This window comes from Schistocerca nitens, chromosome 3, assembly GCF_023898315.1.
Source record: "Schistocerca nitens isolate TAMUIC-IGC-003100 chromosome 3, iqSchNite1.1, whole genome shotgun sequence".
Taxonomy (NCBI): domain Eukaryota; kingdom Metazoa; phylum Arthropoda; class Insecta; order Orthoptera; family Acrididae; genus Schistocerca; species Schistocerca nitens.
Window position 1 is genome coordinate 805,784,666 of NC_064616.1, and position 24,359 is coordinate 805,809,024.

Genomic DNA, 24,359 nt, shown 5'->3' on the forward strand with positions numbered 1-24,359 from the left:
GGTGGATCGCTTTCCAAACTGTAGGCCATGAAACCTGGGGGTGACGTGTTTCGACGGGGTTGCGGGTTGGAGACTTTCGGAGAAGGCAATAGATGTCGCGGGTGGTCGTCTTCCTGGTCCTGGGGAGCTCGGTGCATATGTAGCTATACTCGAAAAAGAAACGGCCGATATGTGACATCGGAGGTGGGATGTGTGCCAGAGACGTCGGTGGGCGTCTCGAAACAGGTGCGAGCTCAGTGGTCAACATTCCAGTAAAACTAGCATTTTGGCTTTTCCATAACCGGAGCATAGTATTGGTGTAAAGTGCCGTAGTCCTGGCTCTCACATTAACCAGATCGAGGCCACCGTCCCGCTTCTGTAAGGTGAGAGCTTCATACTGGACTTTGAAGATGTGTCCAGAACAAATAAAATAGCCGAAAGCCGCCTGTAATCTGGCCGCCATTGTCGCAGTGATGGGCAGAATCTGCGCTATATGGGGTATCCGGGCTGCCAGATGTGTATTGACGAAGGTGACTCTGGCACATATTCAGCGGGCGTAGTCTGTCGTTGACGAGAAGTCTGGACGTTGCTCCACGAAGGAGCCGCATAATCACTTGCGTGAACGTCGGGGGAATTGCCATTCGGTCCATCACTGCGTTGAGGAATGCATGATTGACGCGGTCAAACGCTTGTTTGAAGTCGATGGAGATTAAAGCGCCTGGCAGTCGCGAGTGTGTTGCCACAGCGATCACATCTCGATATTCACTGAGGGCTGTCTGTATATTACGATCGCCGCCTAAGGATGTTTGTTCGTGGGAAACAATATCTCGTAAGACGTGTTTGAGTCGCACTGCTAGAAGGCGTGTGAAAACCTTGAAGTCGGAAGTGAGTAACGTGATTGGCCGATAACTGTCGAGTCGTGTTCCTCCTGCGGGTTTCGGGACTGGTACAAGTAAACCTTCCATGAACATTGGTTCGCCGCGCCGGACAAAAGTTCCCAGTACATGACCCTTCATCGTGGCAACATCAAATCTTGGAAGGTTCTGTAAAATTCGAGAGGTAAACCATCCGGGCCGGGAGAACGATTCAGAGACCCTTTGGCCACAGCGCCTTGGACGTCGTCGGTGGTCACTTCAGAAGTCAGGAGGGCTGCAGCTGCTGCGTTTAGAGTACCAAGTGTCTCCTGGGCAACCTCAGCAATGGCCTCTGCACCGGCAGGTACTTCTTGATAGAAAAGTCTATAGTGCGTTGTGAATGCATCCGCAATGGTAGCATGCGATGTCAGCCGTCGTCCATCAGGTAGGTCTAAAGTTGACATTAAAGCCTGTCTGCGTCGACAAACATTTTGAACAATATGATGCATAGAAGGTTCTTCACCGTTAATCCTATCTTGGCTGCGTGCTCGTACAATGGCTCCCTCTAGACGGCATCTGGTCAAGGTTAGAATCTTTGCCTTGATGCGTTGAGCTTCTTTTAGACGATCCGGGGATGGAGGATGATCCAGGAGTTCACGAAGAGCGCTATAGTAGAAATCAGTTGTGTGGTGATTCCACCTGGCTTTGGCTCTGCCATAGTGTGTCAATGTGCGTCGGATGGCCGGTTTGGCGCACAGCAACCACCACTGCAGTGTGGTCTCGTAGCGCATAATGCGTTGAACACAGGTGTGCCACGTGTCGGTGACCTGTTGTCGACATTCAGGGTCCCGCAGTAGCGTGACATTGAGCTTCCAAGGTCCTGCACTGCGCCATATAGATTGTCGACGTAGGTTCATGGTACAGATGTAGATGTCATGATCCGAAAAGGCAGACTGCCAACGTTCCGCGTCGAGGAGAACTGATTTCAGAGCGTCAGAGATGTATATTCTATCAAGTCGGCTGGCGGAGTGGCTCGTGATGTGTGTATACCCCGGGCGGTCGCCGTGTACCACTCGCCAAGTATCGAGCAGACGAAGGCGGCGGACGAGGAAGCGAAGTTCTGGACATGTGGTGAAATGGGGGTATTGGTCTGTGCGCTCGAGAACACAGTTGAAATCTCCACCTACGATGAGATGATCGTATCGGCCGAGGAATAAAGGCATGATATCTTCGGCGTAGAACTGGGAGCGATCCCTCCGTTTATCAGAGCCCGATGGGGCGTAGAGATTTATGATTTTGAGTCCTTCAACTGTTACGGCCACCCCTCGCGCCGTTGGGAGGTATGCGACATCGGAAACTGCAATCCATTCTCGTAGGAGGATGGCTGCGCCTGTGTGTTCCATAGCTGCAGGGGCGGCGTACGTCTCATATCCATAACACCCAGTCCAAGTTGCTGTCCTCAGTTCTTGTAACAGGGCGATGTCGATGTCCGCTGCTCTTAGCGTGTCACGGAGCAGTTGAAGTTTAACGTGGGAGCCGATATTATTAGTATTGATACTAGCTATTCGGTACGCCTGACGGGAGATCCGTGCTGCCGATAGGTTCGTAGCTGGTGAAGATTGTCGTGGTGGATGCGTGAAGTCCATTGAAGTCGCAGGAGTCGCCGTAGAAACTTCCCTCATTTTAGTGTTGGTCTAACGGAGGAACAGATCTCATTTCCGCATCAGATGGGGGTGGGAAATCCGTGTCATCCGCCCATGAAAAATGTCCGACAGGTTTGACATCGGCGAGAGGTGGCAGCGCTGGCCGAGTCGGCTCAATTGCGTCGGTGACAACAGGCGTGCTATGTTCCATGACTTCTGAGCACGGGACTTGCGCACGATCTCTGTTGGACGGTTCACCGTCTTGTGGATGACGCGTCTCCGTGGCAGAGGAGAAAGTGTTATCGTGTTCTCCGTCAGAGTGATGTGCCATCTCTTCGTCCTGCGGAGGGGGCTCAATGGTCGATTCTGATGTCTTGCGGCGTTTTTTTCGCCGTTTGCGCGACTTCTGCTTGCGGCAATGAGTTTCGGTGTCTGAGGAAGGAAGAGATTCACGTCGTTCCGGTACAAAAGCCGCGGGTACTATGATGCGGTCGTCATTCTCCAGAACAGTCTCGTTGGTATCCTTGTGATCTTCTAGCGTGGGCGTGTCCGGCTGTTGGACATGTTCACGGGCGGCATCGCCGGTGTCAAGGTGTTGGGACGCCTCCGGCTGTATCGGACCAGAGAGACGCTCATGAACGGCGTCTCGTGAGGGCTGGACGTTCAGCGTCGCCGCATAGGTGACTGGAAGGGTGGTTGTGGTTCTGTCGGTGTTCGTGTCGTCGTGCCTTAGTTGTGTGATGCGGCGTTGCAGGCATTCATTACGGACATGGCCTTCTTTGCCACAACCGGAACATGTTCGAGGTTGTCCGTTATAAATGACCATCGCACGGCAGCCGCCGATAGAAATGTACGATGGAACGTGCTGTTTGAGGTCGATTCGGACTTGTCTCACACCATTAAGCACCGGATACGTCGTAAACTGTGCCCATGTCTCGGCTACGTGGCTCTGGACTTTTCCGAACGGGCTTAGCGCCGCGATGACTTCATCTTCATTCACCTCGAAAGGCAGTTCGAATACACGGATCGTCCGAAGGCCAAGTCCTGCATGGTCGACATCCACAGGCCCGACGTTTCCGTCGGAGTGCCGAAATTTTAGTCCATGTCGTGTCCTTTGAATAATCTCATTGCAGGCAGCGTCGGAAGTCATCTTAACATAAACGACGCTGCTAATGATCGATAGGTGTATGCCGATGAGTTCGTCACGGGGGATCTTCACGTCTTCACGTCTTCGCGTAGAAAGCGTTCGACGGCCAGTGCTTTGGGTCGTGCGTATTCATTTGAGAAGGTGAACTTAAGAGTGTTCTTCCTGTAAGAGTTGGCCATTAGAGCTTGTTCGACTGAGAAGCGCGGTGACGAGGAAGTAAACAACAAAACACTCTGCGCGCGCAGCGGCGTGGACGGCCGAGCGCGGTGCGCACTGCTGCCCTGCCGAACGCAGACTGATTCGGCGACCTTCGGATTACGAACCCGAGCGCTTACCGCTGCGCCACGACGCTGTAGAAAATTATTAATCGTAGAGAGTATTTCACCGCAACGGTTTCTTTTAACTGTCGATTTTCTCGACAACGGCTGAGAAGTGCATCTTGGTGCTTTGCCACATTACACCTCTGGCCATAAGCTTTTATTATGCGCAGTATGAATCGAATCTGAATTTCATAATTGGCGGCCTCCCCTTGTGAGATATTCCGACGGAAGATGCCATCGCTGTAGGGGAAGACATCAAGCGTGAAGGGATTTGGTTGGTCGGCATCAATGTTTCTATTGTCCACAGCTGTCATGGTACCTTCGATTACTACTATAGGTCCCACGAAAGCCCAGGCGTATGTTCCTCCCACCAGCTTGCGTCCATGGTGCAGTGCATCTTTCGAGCAGCCGTGCTCCTGGATCCCGTCGTATCCGGAAACGATCGTCGGCTTGGTGTAACAAGAGTCGTTATTCATCCGACCAGGTGATACGTTTCCATTGATCCACGGTGCAATGTCGATGATCTCGCTCCCACTGTACTTGTAACTGACCATGTTGTTGGGTCCCCATGGGAACACGTAGGACTCATCTGGTGCGGAGCTCCGTGCTCAACAATGTGTCTACACCAGCAGTGAACCCTGTTGTCAGATCTGCCACAGATGCAGCCCTTCCTGTTTTATAGGGTGGACAAACCTCCGATCTCCACGTTCTGCGATGAGGAGTGGACTTCCAACACTTTGTCCCTGCTTGTGCTTCCACCGTCCTTCAGTCTCTTTCCGTAGTTTGCCACGACGGTAGAGCGCGAACAGTAGACCAGCCCCGCGGTTTCCGAGATGCTCGTTCCCAGGTGTTGGTCCATAAGGATCTGCCCCATTTGTGACCCGCATCGTCACTAGAATGACTCTCCATTCGTTTCATCTCCGCTTATACAGGGTGTCCCCAGAGAAAAGGTCGACGATCATTCGAAGAAAACAGGTCTAGTAAACATGGGCTCTGAAATGCATACCTTAAGGTCTAAGAGCACTTTTTCATCTACCCTGAAACACACATCTTCTACTGAACAAGTGCTCACAACTCGTAAGATATGCGTTTTAGAGCCCATATTCACTGGACATTTTTCTTGTTTTGTTACATACTACCTCCTACCAAAATATGAAAAGCAAGGAGCAGTCAATGGAAGAGATTTGTTTCACAGTATCGAAGATGAAACAATGCTCGTCGCTCTAAATTATGCATTTTTGCTTCGAATGATCGTTCCTAGAATAACTATCAGTATTGACCATTCCTCCTGGGACACCCTGTGTACTTTCCTTACTTAGCGTTATGAGATTGAAGTAGAGTCATAATAACAAAGTTTGTAAAATACGCACTATAACAAGAAAAAGGTAATTCTTCTCGTTACATTAAATATTTTGACATTACCAACTCTCAAAAAAACTGCCACCTTTCAACTTAATTTAGACCAAGGTCTACTACTAGTCTGTCTGCCCCATAACCAATATTTCGTTTTCACAATTGTCGACTTCACCAACCCACCAGGAAATTGTTCCCAGAATGAAATTTTCACTCTGCAGCGGAGTGTGTGCTGATATGAAACTTCCTGACAGATTATAACTGTGTGCCGGACCGAGACTCGTACTCGGGACCTTTGCCTTTCGCGGGGTAGTGTTCTACCACCTGAGCTACCCAAGCACGACTCACAACCCGTCCTCACAGCTCTACTTCCACCAGTGCCTCGTCTCCTGACTTCCAGACTTCACAGAAACTCTCCTGCGAAACTTTTAGAACTAGCACTCCTGGTCGAAAGGATATTTGTGGGGTAGCTCAGTTGGTAGAGCACGTACCCACGAAAGGCAAAGATCCCGAGTTCGAGTCTCGGTCCGGCACACAGTTTTAATCTGCCAGGAAGTTTCATATCAGCGCACCCTCCGCTGCATAGTGAAAATTTCATTCTGGAAACATTCCCCAGGCTGTGCCAAAGCCATGTCTCCGCAATATCCTTTCTTCCAGGAGTCCTAGTTCTGCAAGTTTGGCAGGAGAGCTTCTGTGAAGTTTGGAAGGTAGGAGACGGGGCACTGTAGAGCGGTGAGGACGGATTGTGAGTTGTCCTTGGATAGCTCAGTTGGTAGAGAACCTGCCACGAAAGGCAAAGGTGCCGAGTTCGAGTCTCGGTCCGGCACACAGTTTTGATCTGCCAGGAAGTTTCAAGGAAATGGTTACTTCGAAACCCAAATTGGACATTGGATTGCTCTACAGATTAGTCTGTCACTACAAACTACATCCGGAAAATATTATAGAAACTAAGAAAACGTTGTCATTGTTCTGTTCTGTCTCCGCTTACTTTTAACTATATGCTCCTAGTGAGACAAAAACTTATCGCAGACAGACAGACTGTGCTACTTCGTATATTTTCCATATCAGGCGATACTATTGCTCTTACAGCTCCCAAGTTCCCTTTTCCCTCCATTTATTGTAATTTCTTTCCCCTTTGAGGTCAGGCTGGCAGCAGTTGTTTCCGCTCTTCAGTCGAGGGTACAAGTTTAGTTAGAATACATAAAATAATGAAAGTAAACAGAACACCTTGTTTCAAAAATATAGTAATTATTATGTCCGTTTTTGTACAAAATTTATACCATAGTTATTAATTTTGTAGTCTGTAGATACTGATCATAGGGTTTGACGTTGTTTCTGTGTGGTTAGCGTAGACATTAAGATCAAAATCATAAGTTGAAAGTTATGGTATCTTTGCTGTCTCTGTGTCTGCTTCCAGAGCGGACAGAACAACGAAAGCGTGGACATACAATGACTGTTAACGTGGTAATAGTTTCGAAGATGACTGTTATTGCATTCAGTAGATATTTTCTTCTGGAATTTGACACTTGCACGTTATGTGCTCGCTTTCAGAACTGCTAAGACCTCTGTTACATAATCGGAAAATATTACTACATATTGACACACACAGCAGTTGAAAATAGCGTGTAACGCTGAAACTGTATGAGTTTCAGTAAGGTGAATCCGTGTAAGCAACAGCCGAGATGGAAAATTCACAATGTATTTCAACAAATATACGGCTGTGGTACCCCAGGTGAAGAAAATGATAAAAATTACTGTTGGCAGTGAAAGAACTGAAGATATGAATGCCGGAGGTGTCAAGGTTTGGAGGGCGTTCATGAGGAGGCGGATTATATCTTCTGCAGTGATTAGTGAACAGAGAGTTGCTTGTAAGTCCGAATTATTAACTGAACGCACTGGGACTGTGAGGTGGGGTACGAGTTTGTGGTCTGAGTTGTATTCGAAAGTATCTGTGGGATAGAACTTATTGCACATCTCACACACTGGAGAGCGGGCGCTGATAACCTCGCTGTTGTGCGCCCTAAAACACTAGTCGACACTGGAGTGGACTAAAGGTTGGGGAAATGTTTATGTTAGTGGACTCATTACAGTGTGATCAGGTACGCACTGATTTCCTTCCAGTTCGGGCTAATAAACTGCTGCATATTAAAACTGCAGCATCTTAGAAAACGGCATGCAACAAACTTAAAATTGGCGTGCTTAGATATCCAAACGAATGGAATGGAATTTCAGCGGAGCCGTACAAATTGGGTAGAGCAACGCCATCTACATTCTGTATACAAGGAATGATAAGAAATCGCATTTGAATGTTGAATATCTGTGAGACGATGGTTTTATGCTCCTTTAAGAGATGGAAACCGCTGTCGACAGGTGTCTGAATTCGACAGTGTCAGAATTGTAGCCTGTCGAGATTGCAGTTGATACGAGGGTTGGAACTTAAATAGTGGCAACTATTTATTCACAACCGGTACAAAACAGTTACATGTTCGCACCTGTTACTGTCCTTCACAGTAGTCACCAGCGTTATGTAGAACTCATTGCCAGCGATGTGGAAGGCCTAGTATACCGTTAGCAGAGCCTGTTCTGTTGCTAGTGCGACTGTAGCGGTCTAAAGTTATGATGATTCTCGTGTACGACTGTGATGGTATTATCCTAACGCATTACGTTCCTCCACGGCAGACCGTCAATGAACAGTATTACTGTTCATTTTTGGTACATAAGCTGCGACCAGCTTTGCGAAAGAAGCGGCGACACTTTCTGCGCATCCCACCCATCATTTTGCACGACAATGCGCGGGCGCATACAGCGCAAGCTGTGGCTGCTCTGTTCGGTCTATGGGACTGGGAAGTACTGTACCATCCACCACACTCCACGGACTTGAGTCCTTGTGACCTTGATTTGATTCTGAAGATGAAGGAACCACTTAGTGGCATTAGCTTCAGAACTGTTCCACAGACTCTGCAGGCAGTAGACCGCTCCATTCGCACCATCAACAGAACAGGCTCTGTTAACGGTATACTACGCCCTCGACATCGCTGGCAACGGGATCTACACAACGCTGGTGACTACTTTGAAGGACAGTAACAGGTGCAAACATGTAACTCTTTTGTATCGGTTGTGAATAAATAGTTGCCACTATTTAAGTTCCAACCCTCGTAGTTCCGTGATATAAATTCCACGCTGTTAGAGATCTCACGACTGTTATGCGAGTATGGAATCGAGAGGTGCAGGAGGGCTATGCGTGATCTCTGGCTAGCCCACGAAAGAACAGACATATTGTTCGCTCGACCGTGTAGGCTCGTACACGTATCTCGAGTCTGAAAATGGCCCTGTTTGCAGCAAGATGAGAACCCAAACGAGCTGTGCCATGATGTCCGGATGAATTCTGACTGTCGGCGCAGCGACATTTTTGCAGCGTCGCTTGACGCGGCTGGAGGGAGATAGAGGTTCGGCCAACGACAGTACTACACACATGAGTGACACCATGTTGTCTTTTCAGATGTGTTTTGTTTCTGCCTGTAGCATCACAATGGACTTAGCGCGCGTGGAGGCTCTGATAAGAAAATAAAATTGCTAGATAGCATTCGTCACTGTCATACATGCCTAGCAGTTGGCTTGATGGCATGGGGTGTCATTTGGTACTCAATAAGATCACCTCTGGTTCATATAGTCGGTAGTTTGGACAGTAGACGTTAAGTTTCTGCCGTGTTCAGTCTGGTGTCTGTGCCAGTAGAGGTCTCCATGACGTTATCTTCTAACAAGATAACGCAACACAGCATGTTGCCCTAGTGCCCTGACCTACCTCACCGAAGAGGTTCTTCGACTGTTGTCCTGGCTAGGACAACGTCCACGTGTAACCAAATGAAAATATCTCGTCGAGAGTTGTCGAGGGACTGGCACGCTGCCACTCCCAGCCACTAGGGTTGATGGACTGTGGCATAGAGTTCCAGCAACTTGGAATGACGTAAACCTATCTGTCATCAAAGCTCAGTTCAACTCGATGGCCAGCCGGGTTAGAGCCATTGTTGCAGCTCTGTGTAATAATGATCCAAAGGAAATAAGTCATTTCCCGCATCTCGTGGTCGTACGGTAGCGTTCTCGCTTCCCACGCCCGGGTTCCCGGGTTCGATGCCCGGCGGGGTCAGAGATTTTCTCTGCCTCGTGATGGCTGGGTGTTGTGTGCTGTCCTTAGGTTAGTTAGGTTTAAGTAGTTCTAAGTTCTAGGGGACTGATGACCATAGATGTTAAGTCCCATAGTGCTCAGAGCCATTTTTTGAAATAAGTCATTAGTTGCTTTGGGGAAAGTTGAAAATTTGTACTGGACCGAGACTCCTCGGACCAGGATTTTCCGTTTCTCGCGAAAAATCGGCTTGACCGTCTCAGCCATCCGGACACCATCCCTGACCTAGTGCCCCTGCACACTACCCTCATTACTCGCAGCAGTTCGATGATTTCCATAACAGTTCTAGCTTGTTGGGCATCTGCACTGAAGGGATCATTGGGCCGTCTTGTCCTATATATAAATTGTGTGTACTAACAAGGGAACCTCCCCATCGCACCCCCCTCAGATTTAGTTATAAGTTGGCACAGTGGACAGGCCTTGAAAAACTGAACACAGATCAATCGAGAAAATAGGAAGAAGTTGTATGGAACTATGAAAAAAATAAGCAAAATATACAAACTGAGTAGTTTATGCGCAATAGAGGCAATGTGGTTAGCGTGAGCAGCTGCGGAACGAGACGGCCTTGGTTCAAACCTTCGCTTGAGTAAAAATTTTACTTTTTTTTATTTTCACAAAGTTATGATCTGTCCGTTGGTTCATTGACGTCTCTGTTCACTGTAATAAGTTTAGTGTCTGTGTATTGCGACCGCACTGCAAAACCGTGCAATTAGTAGACGAAAGGACGTACCTCTCCAATGGGAACCGAAAACATTTGATCGCAAAGTCGTAGGTCAACCGATTCCTCCACAGGAAAACACGTCTGATATATTTTATACGACACTGGTGACGGCATGTGCGTCACATGACAGAAATATGTTGTTTAGGTGTAGCGTCCCCATACTACGGCGCAGTTACCTCGCATCGGACGAACAGATAATAATTGTCTGAAAACAAAAAAATTAAACTCGCCACTCGAGGGAAGACTTGAACCAAGGACCTCTCGGTCCGCAACTGCTCACGCTAACCACGGGACCAAGCGCTCCTGACCTCACACTGCCGTTGATGTTGCCTATCTTGCGCAAGGACTACTCAGTTTGTATATTTTGCTTATTTTTTTCATAGTTCCACACAACTTCTTCCTGTTTTCTCGATTGATCTGTGTTCAGGTTTTCAAGGCCTATCCACTGTGCCAACTTATAACTAAATCTGAGGGGGGTGCGATGGGGAGGTTCCCCATGTATATCCCAAGTCACATGTAGGCTTAATCGTGTGTTCTTGCTACTATACTCCTTAAAATTTCGATATTTACTGATGATGCAGTTTTAACATTTGGGATGTGATCTGCTCTCTCAGGTGAGTAAACTTACGCAACAGTGTTGGCTTTGAAGGATACTATGTCCTGACGAGTTTCCTTGAGTAGAAGACGAATGACTGCGCCTCTCGCCCTCACTTGTCCAGCTGATAACTGGTCACAAATAAAACGGCGCTGATAGCGGACGAGAACTGTATTTAACACTGCAGTCGTTGTGGAGGGACATTCGACAGCCCCAGTTCCGGAGCGCAGCGCTCGACAAGTCCGAAACCACAACGAGGGCGTCTGTTGCCAATTACTTATTTATGGTTAAGGTTAGAGCACGCACTCGTGAATAACGGGGGCACAACCGCGCTAATTTATAAGGGCGTTTTTTCACTTCACGCCACCACCGTGTTACGCAAAAGTGTAAAATCAGTTCGGTGACCCGCGAGGTTTCGTTCGTTTTAGCGTGAAGGCAATCTCTCGCGTGCCAAGAGAAACTCTGTTTCACTTGAATGACAATCAGCGAACTTTGTGTGGCAGGGCGCCTGGAGAACTCATTCGTAGCGCGGCTGCCGATGTAACAACGTCTCCCTCAACATGGAGAAACGAGCCATCATTTCTCATTGCGAGCGCCCCTGCAATTACTGTTCCATCCGAGATTAGTAAGTACTGCAGCGTTTATTTTATCATTGCACTGTTCTGCCGCTCTGTGATACACAGCGGTGTTTCTTATCCCCGTACAGAAAACAAATTTAACTAACTTAGCGAGTGTATCATTTACGTAGTACGAGTCCAAAAGTGTGTCCAAAATCCGCTATCACCCATACTCAGAGTAGTGAATTCATAAAATTAAACTTCCTGAAGAATGTGCACTAAATTTTGAAATGAGAGGTTCCGTGTACCACCTGGACTGTTTTAAGAATATTTATTTACTGTCGCGATTTCGGCTATTCGGCAAATCTGGTATTCTGAAGTTACGACTTTAACAAATTATTATTATTATTATTATTATTGTTATTATTAATTAGGAGTATTCTTTTCTCAAAAATCAGTTTAAAAAGGACAAAAATTTCTGTCCTACAAATTAAATCAATGCAGATTCATCTATGTTAAGAAGAAATCGTCCTCCGTGCCTATCATATTTATATATTCATGTCAGGTGCGTAAGAAAACACTATACCATAATACCTATATAAACGGACGCAGCACTTCACTAAAAACGTTAACACTATTTCAACCAAGTATATGAACATGAATCCACTCAGCATAATAAAACACATTAGTTAGTAAGATAATTTCTACGGAGTTCATGTCAATACTGCACTGTAAACTCTGTCTTTTTAGACACATGACATGAATATGTAAATGTGATTGACACGAAAACGAAATCCTTTTACAGGAATGAAAATCAATCGACGCCTTTACGCTGAGAGAAGTGCGGTGAAAATTTATAAAGAGTGATTTGCCTTTTACAAATGATTTTTGAGAACGGATTGTATCGCTGAAAGTGATTTCTTAAGCACCTATATTATGTAACAGGTGTTATTTGACGATAGCACAATAGCTGCAATGGCCTTCGTAAAGCCAGTAATCTTAATAACAGTACCGGCGAAACAAGTTCTTCCTGAAATACTATAGGACTCTGAACGCAAGTAAACCGTGAATAAATTGCACATTAAGTTTCTGCGGTGTTTTGTGTCGGTGTAATATTTACGAAATATGTAAGCTGGTATCAGTGAACTATTTACCGGATAACAGGTTCAAATGGTGCAAATGGCTCTGAGCACTATGGGACTTAACATCTATGGTCATCAGTCCCCTAGAACTTAGAACTACTTAAACCTAACTAACCTAAGGACATCACACAACACCCAGCCATCACGAGGCAGAGAAAATCCCTGATCCCGCCGGGAATCGAACCCGGGAACCCGGGCGTGGGAAGCGAGAACGCTACCGCACGACCACGAGATGCGGGCCGGGATAACAGGTACAGATGTGAACATTTTATGTGTACAACTTCGAACTAAATGGTGCAAATGGTTCTGAGCACTATGGGACTTAACTGCTGAGGTCATCAGTCCCCTAGGCAGGGAGCGATTTGTGCTTTTACCAGTGGGGGGGGGATGTCTTAGGGGGTTAGTAGAATTATATATGTTACTAGCTTGTACCGTGGCGTTACGCATGTTCAAACAGTTATTTATAAATAGATGTTAATGCCGAAACTCACTATTCACGCGTATGCACTATCAGAAAAACCATCCCTTGTTATATCTTGAAAAGTACATTATAGGTAAAGCTTATTTACAAAATCATCTGCATACAGGTATACGAGAGGAATTCAAAACGTAGAGACACATTTGTGAAAAGCTGTACTTATTCTGATGTTAGAAAGCTGAAACATATTAATAGTACTAATAGTAAGACTTACTAAAAACTTTCAGTGTTCGGCTCCACAAATTTAAATTATATGTAAAGTTTTACTCCAGTGTGTGGGAAATAAACATCCCAGGTTGGGATGCATAAACTAAAACAAGAGGAGGGGATGGTCTGATGCAGAGGGGCGGGGGGGGGGGGGGAATCCCCCCCATCCCCCCCTGCAAATCGCACACTGCCTAGAACTTAGAACTACTTAAACCTAACTAACCTAAGGAAAACACACACATCCATGCCCGAGGCAGGATTCGAACCTGCGACCGTAGCGATCGCGCTGCTCCAGACTGTAGCGCCTAGAACCGCTCGGTCACTCCGGCCGGCTCGAACTAAATGTTAGCGTGGTGTCAGTGTAGTAAATTAGGCGGGAAAGTTGTTTTTGTTTCTGTTGTGATGTTGAGCTTCATCTTGTTGATTGTAGAAATGCCTGTGTTGCACTAATTATTTAGCATTCTCTATGGATTTCAGAGGTTTTAATTAATTTTCATGCTTTAAAAACTTAATTTTCACGTTATTCTTGTCGTGCCGGTACATGTGATCCAGTTCTGCAATCTGATTAAACAAATAATTTTTTTATAACAATATCAGTAGAAACTCACAGCCACAACGAAAATCTGAAAGTCGTCTGTGTTCTTGCACTGGTCATTAACCCTAAGGTTGAGTTTTTTCAGCCCTCAATTCCTGCCACTTGCCAGCTGCCCTCTTCATTTCGCGAGAAACGTACATGTAATGAAAAAAAAAACATAATTATGTATAAAGAGGAATATATACGTGAGATCATTAGAAAGCATGCAGGAGCAGCAAGGATGCGTACCGATGGAAACCGCAAAACGGAATTTTCTAGTAGAGACCTTGATGCAACGGGAGGATGATAGAAAAACTGGCAAAAAAATAAATATCTTTCTGCGGAATTGTTCCAAAAAAAAAAAAATGGTTCAAATGGCTCTGAGCACTATGGGACTTAACATCTATGGTCATCAGTCCCCTACAACTTAGAACTTTAAGTAACCTAACTAACCTAAGGACAGCACACAACACCCCGTCATCACGAGGCAGAGAAAATCCCTGACCCCGCCGGGAATCGAACCCGGGAACCCGGGCGTGGGAAGCGGAATTGTTTTCCGGGGAATATCGTACTGCGGTTTTAATTTTTAGCTGTCGTACGTATTCAAGAATGACTGATTTTGATATCAGTGACCGTAGCATAGAAAATAAAGTCGCTCAACGGACATGATCGGGCACCTATATCATTTTACATAAAATATACGAAAGAACTTTGTCTTCTTCTAGCAGCAGTGTACTGTAGGTGACTGGACGAACTAAATATTCCCAGATATTGGAAAAATGCTAACGTCATTCTCATTTCCAAGAAGGGTAGTCGATACGATACATATAACTATAGACATACTTCGCTGACGTCAGTTTGTTGTAGAATTATGGAACACGTTTTATGTTCCAGCATTTTTCCTCTGTAGCTATCAACACGGATGTTGCAAACAACGATCGTGTCAGAATCATCTCACTCTTGCAAAAAACGACATTGTGTCCATGGAGCGAGTGATTGATTAATTTTTAAAAATATTTTGTTTATTTATAGACGCAGTTACATTCTTATGACACAGTCATGACCGGTTTCGGCCATACAATGACCGTCTTCAGGTTCTAAAACAATATAAAAGGAAATTTATAATAAAACCTAAAAGTAATAAGTGCAATATTTAACCAGTCTTATTAGTAATCTAATAAGCATATATTCAGTTAGATTACAAATAAGCCTGGTTAAATATTGCACTTAATTTTAGGTTTTAATATAAAGTTTCTTTTGTATTGTTTTAGAATCTGAAGATAGGCATTGTATGGCTGAAACCGGTTATGACTGTGTCATAAGGATGTGATTGCGTCTATAAATAAACAAAACATTTTCATCTCGCTCTGTTCGTTCACGACATCCAGAAGGCAGTTGATACCGGTGACCAGATGGCATGTTATTTGACTGACGCAACGCCATCGATACAGTTCCACACTGTCGCCTAGTGATCAATTTACGAGCGTACGTAACATCAAACCAGCTTTATGACTGGACTGGAGGATTCCTAGCATGTCAATGAGATCTCCAGACGTAAAACTAACTTCGGTCGTCTGCCCAAGTGAGTTTTATAGGACCACTACTGCTCATAATATGTATAAATGACCTCTCATATAACGTCAGAAGCTCTCTCAGGTTTTTCGAAGTGGTGCTGTTCTATACAGAAAAGTCACAGCTCTAGAAAAATTGATGCAAGATGCAGGAAGACTTGCAGGAGATTGATATTTGATACGGGAATTGAGAGTTGACCTTCGCCAAAAACAAATGTTACATATTACGCATTAATCGGAGGAAGGACACGTTCTCGTGTTATTTCTTACTCGAGAAGTATAGTCCATCGACGAAGGAAGCAACTATCAAAATGCTCTTTCGACCGAAACATGACCATTGCTCGTGAGTCTTGGACCTTTACCAGATAGGAGTAACATACCTAAGAGTGTGCAGTTAAGGAATAATCTTAAATATCTGGGTTATTATCAGTAGGAAAACAAAATCATTTTAGGTCTATATTTATTAACACAAAATCTACATGTTCAGAAAACTACAGCATCAGAGAGGTAATACATTTACTGAACTTTTCAAAACTACAAAACAAAACGGGAAATGCACACTCTTTCGTTCACCTGCGCTCAAGAGCACGCAAAACATGCCCAAAGAGTGCGCGTTTAGCTAATGTCACAAATGAACGCAATATCACCCGTCAATTGAAGATCACTGTTCATGCCACCATCTCCCACACTTAATGCACTAGATCCAGTCCTCTGGCAACGCCAAAATCTATGCTCTCTACTCACAGCCTTCAGTCTTTTCCTTAAAGCAGACTCCTTCGTACCAAGAGGAGCGGCAGCCTTTGTTTGCCTTCTCTATTTTCAATTCGTTATCTGGCCTCATTTAGCAGCTATTCAGTTTAGATGAGCTTCCTGGCCGATTTTCGTACTTAATGTAGAAATCTGTAATTATGCCCTAAAGAGAACGCATGCACTCTTCGGGGACATTATATGCGCGCTCTTTCGTACAGAAACAATGATTCCAAAAGAAGTAAACAGATGTCAGCACACGCCACATTTGCAAAACATGTGGATGCATTATGACAGACGGCAAGCCAGCCTTTCAAAATGCAATCGATAATTAAAGGCTACTGCTCGTGTATTTTGTGTATAACTTACGCAACAGAGTACAAGAACTACTTACCCGTTTCACTTCGGAAGCAGGATTTCTTCACACAACTTATACGATGTGTTTCTGATAGCACTCAGAACACAACTACGTCAGTGATGAACTGATCAGTTTTCTCAACTGTAAGGAACACAAGCTGCGCACTCTTTGGGACTGCGTACTCTTTGGTACATTTACTCTACCATAGAAAAGATCCGAAGAACAGCTGAACGTTTCCTCACAGGCTCATTTAGTAAGTGCGAAAGCGTCGCAGACATGTTCATCCACTATGTGTCAAACGCTGCCACAGAGGCGTTGTGAATCACGCTGTTATTCTTAAAATTCCGAGAGCACACGTTCCTAGAAGACTAAACCAATATATAGCTTCCTTCTATACATGTCTTACTAAAAGATCTCTAAAGTAGAGAGATTCGACCTCACACAGAGACTTAACAGCGAACATTCTTCCCACACACCATTCGCGACTGGATCGGGGAAGCGGAGAAGTGACATTGAAACACACAGTACCTTCCGCGACACACGAGGTAGCTGGCGGAATATACAGGGTGGTCCACTGATCGTGACCGGGCCAAATATCTCACGAAATAAGCGTCAAACGAAAAAACTACAAAGGACGAAACTTGTCAAGCTTGAAGGGGGAAACCGGATGGCGCTGTGGTTGGCCCGCTAGATGGCGCTGCCATAGGTCAAACGGATATCAACTGCGTTTTTTTGAATAGGAACCCCCATTTTTATTACATATTCGTGTAGTACGTAAAGAAATGTGAATGTTTTAGTTGGACCACTTTTTTCGCTTTGTGATAGATCTACATCTACATCCATACTCCGCAACCCACCTGACGGTGTGTGGCGGAGGGTACCTTGAATACCTCTATCGGTTCTCCCTTCTATTCCAGTCTCGTATTGTTCGTGGAAAGGAGGATTGTCGGTATGCCTCTGTGTGGGCTCTAATCTCTCTGATTTTATCCACATGGTCTCTCCGCGAGATATAAGTAGGAGGGAGCAGTATACTGCTTGACTCCTCGGTGAAGGTATGTCCTCGAAACTTCAACAAAAGTCCGTACCGAGCTACTGAGCGTCTCTCCTGCAGTCTTCCACTGGAGTTTACCTATCATCTCCGTAACGCTTTCGCGATTACTAAATGATCCTGTAACGAAGCGTGCTACTCTCCATTGGATCTTCTCTATCTCTTCTATCAACCCTACCTGGTGCGGATCCCACACTGCTGAGCAGTATTCAAGCAGTGGGCGAACAAGCGTACTGTAACCTACTTCCTTTGTTTTCGGATTGCATTTCCTTAGGATTCTTCCAATGAATCTCAGTCTGGCATCTGCTTTACCGACGATCAACTTTATATGATCATTCCATTTTAAATCACTCCTAATGCGTAACCCAAAATAATTTATGGAATTAACTGCTTCCAGTTGCTGACCAGCTATATTGTAGCTAAATGATAAGGGATCTTTCTTTCTGTGTATTCGCAGCACATTACACTTGTCTACACTGAGATTGAATTGCCATTCCCTGATGATGGCGCTGTAATAGTCACAAACATATTCGTTCACAATTTTAGACGAACAGTTGGTAACAGGTAGGTTTTTTAAAATTAAAATACCGAACGTAGGTACGTTTGAACATTTTATTTCGGTTGTTCCAATGTGATACATGTACCTTTTGGAACTTACCATTTCTGAGAACGCATGCCGTTACAGGGTGATTACCTGTAAATACCACATTAATGCAATAAATGCTCAAAATCATGTTCGTCAACCTCAATGCATTTGACAATACGTGTAACGACATTCCTCTCAACAGCGAGTAGTTCGCCTTCTGTAATGTTCGCACATGCATTGACAATGCGCTGACGCATGTTGTCAGGCGTTGTCGGTGGATTACGATAGCAAATATCCTTCAACGTTCCCCACAGAAAGAAATTCGGTGACGTAAGATCCGGTGAACGTGCGAGCCGTGGCATGGTGCGTGCGGGCCGTGGTATGGTGCTTCGACGACCAATCCACCTGTCATGAAATATGCTATTCAACCGCACGCGAGCTATCTGCCGGACATCCATCATGTTGGAAGTACATCGCCAATCTGTCATGCAGTGAAACATCTTGTAGTAACATCGGTAGAACATTACGTAGGAAATAAGCATACATTGCACCATTTAGATTTCCATCGATAAAATGGAGCCGGCCAGGGTAGCCGAGCTGTTCTAGGCGCTACAGTCTGGAACCGCGCGACGGCTACGGTCGCAGGTTCGAATTCGGCCTCGGGCATGGATGTGTGTGGTGTCCTTAGGTTAGTTAGGTTTAAGTAGTTCTAAGTTCTAGGGGACTGATGACCTTCGAAGTTAAGTCCCATAGTGCTCAGAGCCATTTGAACCATTTGATAAAATGGAGGCCAGTTATCCTTCCTCCCATAATGCCGCACCATACATTAACCCGCCAAGGTCGCTGATGTTCCACTTGTCGCAGCCATCGTGGATTTTCCGTTGCCCAGTAGTGCATATTATGCCGGTTTACGTTACCGCTGTTGGTGAATGACGCTTCGTCGCTAAATAGAACGCGTGCAAAAAATATGTCACCGTCCCATAATTTCTCTTGTGCCCAGTGGCAGAACTGTACACGACGTTCAAAGTCGTCGCCATGCAATTCCTGGTACATAGAAATATGGTACGGGTGCAATCGATGTTGATGTAGCATTCTCAACACCGACGTTTTTGAGATTCCCGATTCTCACGCAATTTGTCTGCTAGTTATGTGCGGATTAGCCGCGACAGCAGCTAAAACACCTACTTGGGCATCATCATTTGTTGCAGGTCGTGGTTGACGTTTCACATGTGGCTGAACACTTCCTGTTTCCTTAAATAACGTAACTATCCGGCGAACGGTCCGGACACTTGGATGATGTACATAGCACACGCCCGTTGGGCATTTTGATCACGATGTCAACCTTTTCCGCAATTGGTAAATGGTCCATTTTGACACGGGTAATGTATCACGAAACAAATACCGTCCGCACTGGCGGAATGTTACGTGATACCACGTACTTATACGTTTTTGACTATTACAGCGCCATCTACCACAAATCGAAAAAAGTGGTCCAACTAAAACATTCATATTTCTTTGCGTACTACACGAATATGTAATAAAAATGGGGGTTCCTATTTAAAGAAACGCAGCAGATATCCGTTTGACCTATGGCAGCGCCATCTAGCGGGCCAACCATAGCGCCATCTGGTTTCCCCCTTCAAGCTACACGAGTTTCGTTCTTTGTAGTTTTTTCGTTCGATGCTTATTTCGTGAGATATTGGGCCCAGTCACTATCAATGGTCAGAAACCGTCTGAAAACCTTGTACGGGCGTTGCAGGGTGAGTTGTGCTGAGAAATAATTGGTAGAAAAAAATTCGATACCCTCCACCGTTTCCGAGTTATTTAGCACCGAAGTTAGCCAATGAAGCCGCTGCGCGCGCAAATTCAAGCGGCCTGCCAGAGACGGTGTCATAATCGTGTTCCTAAAACCGAACAAGGGAGCAATACAAAAACTGGACATGGGACAGTAGTAACAATCGAACCCGAGCCAAAGGCTGAGCAGTCTTGTCCGCTATAAGAACAATTGACACTAATTGTGCATGGCGGGCCGCTGGAATCTGCGTGTGCGTGTGCAACGGCCTAATTGGCTAATTTCAATGTTAATTAACTCGGAAATGGCTGACGTATCGAATTTTGTTTCTTAAGAACTATTTCTCATCGCAGCCGATCCTGCAAACACTTCCAAGCATTTCAGATTGTGTCTGACCACGTCGTATATGTTGTTGTGCTATTTGTTGCAGACTCCTTAGGTGCTGAAGACGTCATTGTGAAAAATGATGTGAATTCTCTGTCCATTACTTTGTGGATAGCAGTCTTTCGCTACAGTACTTCTCTTGGATTTCCTAGTTGCAGGGCTCGTGGCCACATACGATGTGGACATTCGCTGCAAGATAAATGCTCTCTCGGACTCCCTCAGCTTCAACGGCGCTGCTGCCATAAATAGCGATTTGCCTCGGACACCTTTATGGACATTCTACCGACAATGTTGTGTACGACCTGCCAGGGTGACTCGTGCTACAGAATCTCCTTGACATGTGGTGTGCAATGTCCATTGTCGCCCAGCACCAGCCACATCCGCATACACACTGCATTTCCGGATAGTGTCTTCTGCGAGTGCTATGACTGCGGACGTATTCGTTTCTTTCTGTTCTAATTCGGTGCAAGTACGTGCTATTTGGAGCGTGGTACGCCAGTTGGAGACAAATTGGAAAAGCAACGGTCTCAATTCGATAGATAACTCGTCTTCCTTCTACGTGCGTGCTTCATGGCAACATTCATATCCCGTCAGTTGATTTTTCTTCATCTACAGACTCAAAATAGTGAATGGTTTGTATGGGAAGCTTGGAGGACTATGGAGTGTCATATTTTTTATGCACCACTCAGTATTTCATGTAACTCTGTCAGCAACCCCGTTACTTGACACCGAGCATGGTGGCCTTGTAGTTACATCGCTGTAGAACCGGCCATAAAGGTCTTGGTTTTCTTATCACTTAAATCGAACTCAAGGATGCTTTGTTTGAAAAGTTACACTCCGATTTTCGTCTCCAAGCCTTGTCCACTACGAACGTGTGCTCTGTTGCTAATGACCTTGTCGTTGACAGAGCGTTAAACCTGCACTTTTGCGAGGTAGCCGCGCGGTCTCAGACGCCTTGCCACGGTTCGCGCGGCTTCCCCCATCGGAAGTTCGAGTCCTCCCTCGGGCATGGGTGTGTGTGTTGTCTTTGGCGTACGTTAGTTTGTTAGATTAAGTAGTGTATAAGCCTAGGGACCAATGACCTCAGCAGTTCGGTCCCATAGGAACTTACCACAAATTTCCAAAATTTCCTGCCCTTTCCCTTTTTTTTCAATGGAACATGTAAGTGTTTTTCTACTTTCTGTCGGACAGCTGAGTCAAATCTCTCGGAAATCTTGTAATGACACGTACGATGAGTCCCTTAAGTAGGAAGAGACGGTAATGAGGGTGAAATGTGTAGGGTGGTGGTAAGTTCCTATGGGACCAAACTGCTAAGGTCATCGGTCCCTAGGCTTACACACTACTTAATCTAACTAAAAGTAATTTACGCTAAGGACAACACACACACACACACACACACACACACACACACACACACACACACACACACACGCCCGCCCGAGGGAGGACTCTAACCTCCGACGGGGTAACCGCGCGAACCGTGGCAAGGCGCCTAAGACTGCACGGCTACCACGCGCGGCTGAAATGTGTAGCTGGCGACTTCCAGGTTGCCGCGAGCATATCGAGCGTCATGGCCGCCATGTTAATGACGTCACGAATAGCGATTATAGTTAGTCTGACAGACTTGCCATCCAGGTCTTGTTTTCTTATCACCTAAGGCGAACTCAAGGATGCTTTATTTGAAAAGTTACACTCCGATTTTCGTCTCCAAGCCTTCTCCACTACGAACGTGTGCTCTGTCGCTAATGACCTCGTTGTTGACAGAGCGTTGAACGTGGACTTTCGCGAGGATTCAAAAGGATTGGAAAAGGGCACGGGTCATCCCCGTTTTCAAGAAGGGATGTCGAACAGATGTGCATAAATATAGACCTATGTCTCTAACGTCGATCAGTTATAGAATTTTGGAACACGTATTATGTTCGAGTATAATGACTTTTCTGGAGACAAGAAATGTACTCTGTAGGAATCAGCATGGGTTTCGAAAAAGACGATCGTGTGAAACCCAGCTCGCGCTATTCGTCCACGAGACTCAGAGGGCCATAGACACGGGTTCACAGGTAGATGCCGTGTTTCTTGACTTCCGCAAGGCGTTCAATACAGTTCCCCGCAGTCGTTTAATGAACAAAGTAAGAGCATATGGACTATCAGACCAATTGTGTGATTGGATTGAAGAGTTCCTAGATAACAGAATGCAGCATGTCATTCTCAATGGAGAGAAGTCTTCCGAAGTAAGAGCGATTTCAGGTGTGCCGCAGGGGAGTGTCGTAGGACCGTTGCTATTCACAATATACATAAATGACCTTGTGGATAACATTGGAAGTTCACTGAGGCTTTTTGCGGATGATGCTGTGGTATATCGAGAGGTTGTAACAATGGAAAATTGTACTGAAATGCAGGAGGATCTGCAACGAATTGACGCATGGTGCAGGGAATGGCAATTGAATCTCAATGTAGACAAGTGTAATGTGCTGCGAATACATAGAAAGATAGATCCCTTATCATTTAGCTAAAATATAGCAGGTCAGCAACTGGAAGCAGTTAATTCCATACATTATCTGGGAGTAGGCATTAGGAGTGATTTAAAATGGAATGATCATATAAAGTTGATCGTCGGTAAAGCAGATGCCTGACTGAGATTCATTGGTAGAATCCTAAGGAAATGCAATTCGAAAACAAAAGAAGTAGGTTACAGCGTGCTTGTTCGTCCACTGCTTGAATACTGCTCAGCAGTGTGGGATCCGTACCAGATAGGATTGATAGAAGAGAGAGAAGATCCAACGGAGAGCAGCGCGCTTCGTTACAGGATCATTTAGTAATCGCGAAAGCGTTACGGAGATGATAGATAAACTCCAGTGGAAGACTCTGCAGGAGAGACGCTCAGTAGCTCGGTACGGGCTTTTGTTGAAGTTTCGAGAACATACCTTCACCGAAGAGTCGAGCAGTATATTGCTCCCTCCTACGTATATCTCGCGAAGAGACCATGAGGATAAAATCAGAGAGATTAGAGCCCACACAGAGGCATACCTACAATCCTTCTTTCCACGAACAATACGAGACTGGAATAGAAGGGAAAACCGATGGAGGTACTCAATGTACTCTCCGCCACACACAGTCAGGTGGCTTACGGAGTATGAATGTAGATGTAGATGTTGATGTACCTTTTATTGAAACATGTAACTTTTGTTACAATGTGCGCAGTATTTCATACAGCTAAGTGCGCCGAGTGGATGAGATACATTTTGGGAACCACTTATTCCCAACAGCCTATAAGGTCAGAATAGAATCTCTGGAATTCTGTGGAGGATAGTGTTCCTCTCTGTATTACTCTAAATTAGGACAAATTTTTCTCTCTTGTTCCTCTTTGACTAACGCAGTCAATCGTTCACCTGCATCTCTCAGCTTTATGTCCAGCTTCCGTTTCAGAAGCAAAAACCAAATTATAATTTATGGCGAGTTACAATAAAATGCCCAATTTTTAGTGCCTAGAACTAAGCTTCCTTCGGCTCCGTTATTGGCTAGACGAACGGTTTTGCTTTCGAAAGAATACTTTGCTTCGATCAGCTTTCTGCTTGATGGGAGATGCATCTCTTATGTATCCTCTTGCAACAAGCAAGGGTACCACATAGTTTTCCGTACTTGAAAGCTTGCCGACTGCAATGTCTCTCTCCCCCCCCCCCCTTTCTCTCTCTCTCTCTCTCTCTCTCTCTCTCTCTCTCTCTCTCTCTCTCTCTCTCTCTCTCTCTGTCTTTCTGTCTCTGTCTCTCTCTCTTCCTCTCCCCTTCATGTCAAAATACACACCAGCTATCGGTATCCATTAGCTGGCCTCGTAACGAAAAACCATTTGGATGATGTGTTTGTTTGATCTTAAAAAACTGTACGACACTGCTTGGAGGTACAATATCTTTTACCAGCTTCATGAATAGGAACTACATGGACGTATGCTTGCTTCTTATCCAATCCTTCGTCGAAAACCGGTGCTTTCGATATCCCGTTGGTGATGCCTTGTCTGATTGCTATGTTCAGGAGTCTGGAGTCCCCCAAGGCAGTTTGATTAGTCTCACATTGCTTGCAGTCGCTATCAATCGCATCTTCTCCAGTCAGGACACCTGTTGAATGCTCTCTG

General features: G+C 45.5%; 1 protein-coding gene across 3 annotated transcripts in view; it reads left to right on the forward strand.

Annotated features, from left to right (window-relative positions):
- LOC126248831 (sulfate transporter-like) overlaps positions 1 to 24,359 on the forward strand; it is a 531,455-nt gene that overhangs the window by 262,168 nt on the left and 244,928 nt on the right. Inside the window, exon 1 of one of the 3 annotated variants that reach the window (XM_049950244.1) lies at positions 11,011 to 11,417. The exons of the other annotated variants lie outside the window; for them this stretch is intronic. Within the exon in view, the coding sequence (XP_049806201.1) occupies positions 11,353 to 11,417 (65 nt within the window). The 5' untranslated portion in view covers positions 11,011 to 11,352. Of the gene's footprint in view, positions 1 to 11,010; positions 11,418 to 24,359 lie in introns of those variants that run through there. 3 annotated transcript variants of the gene reach the window in all.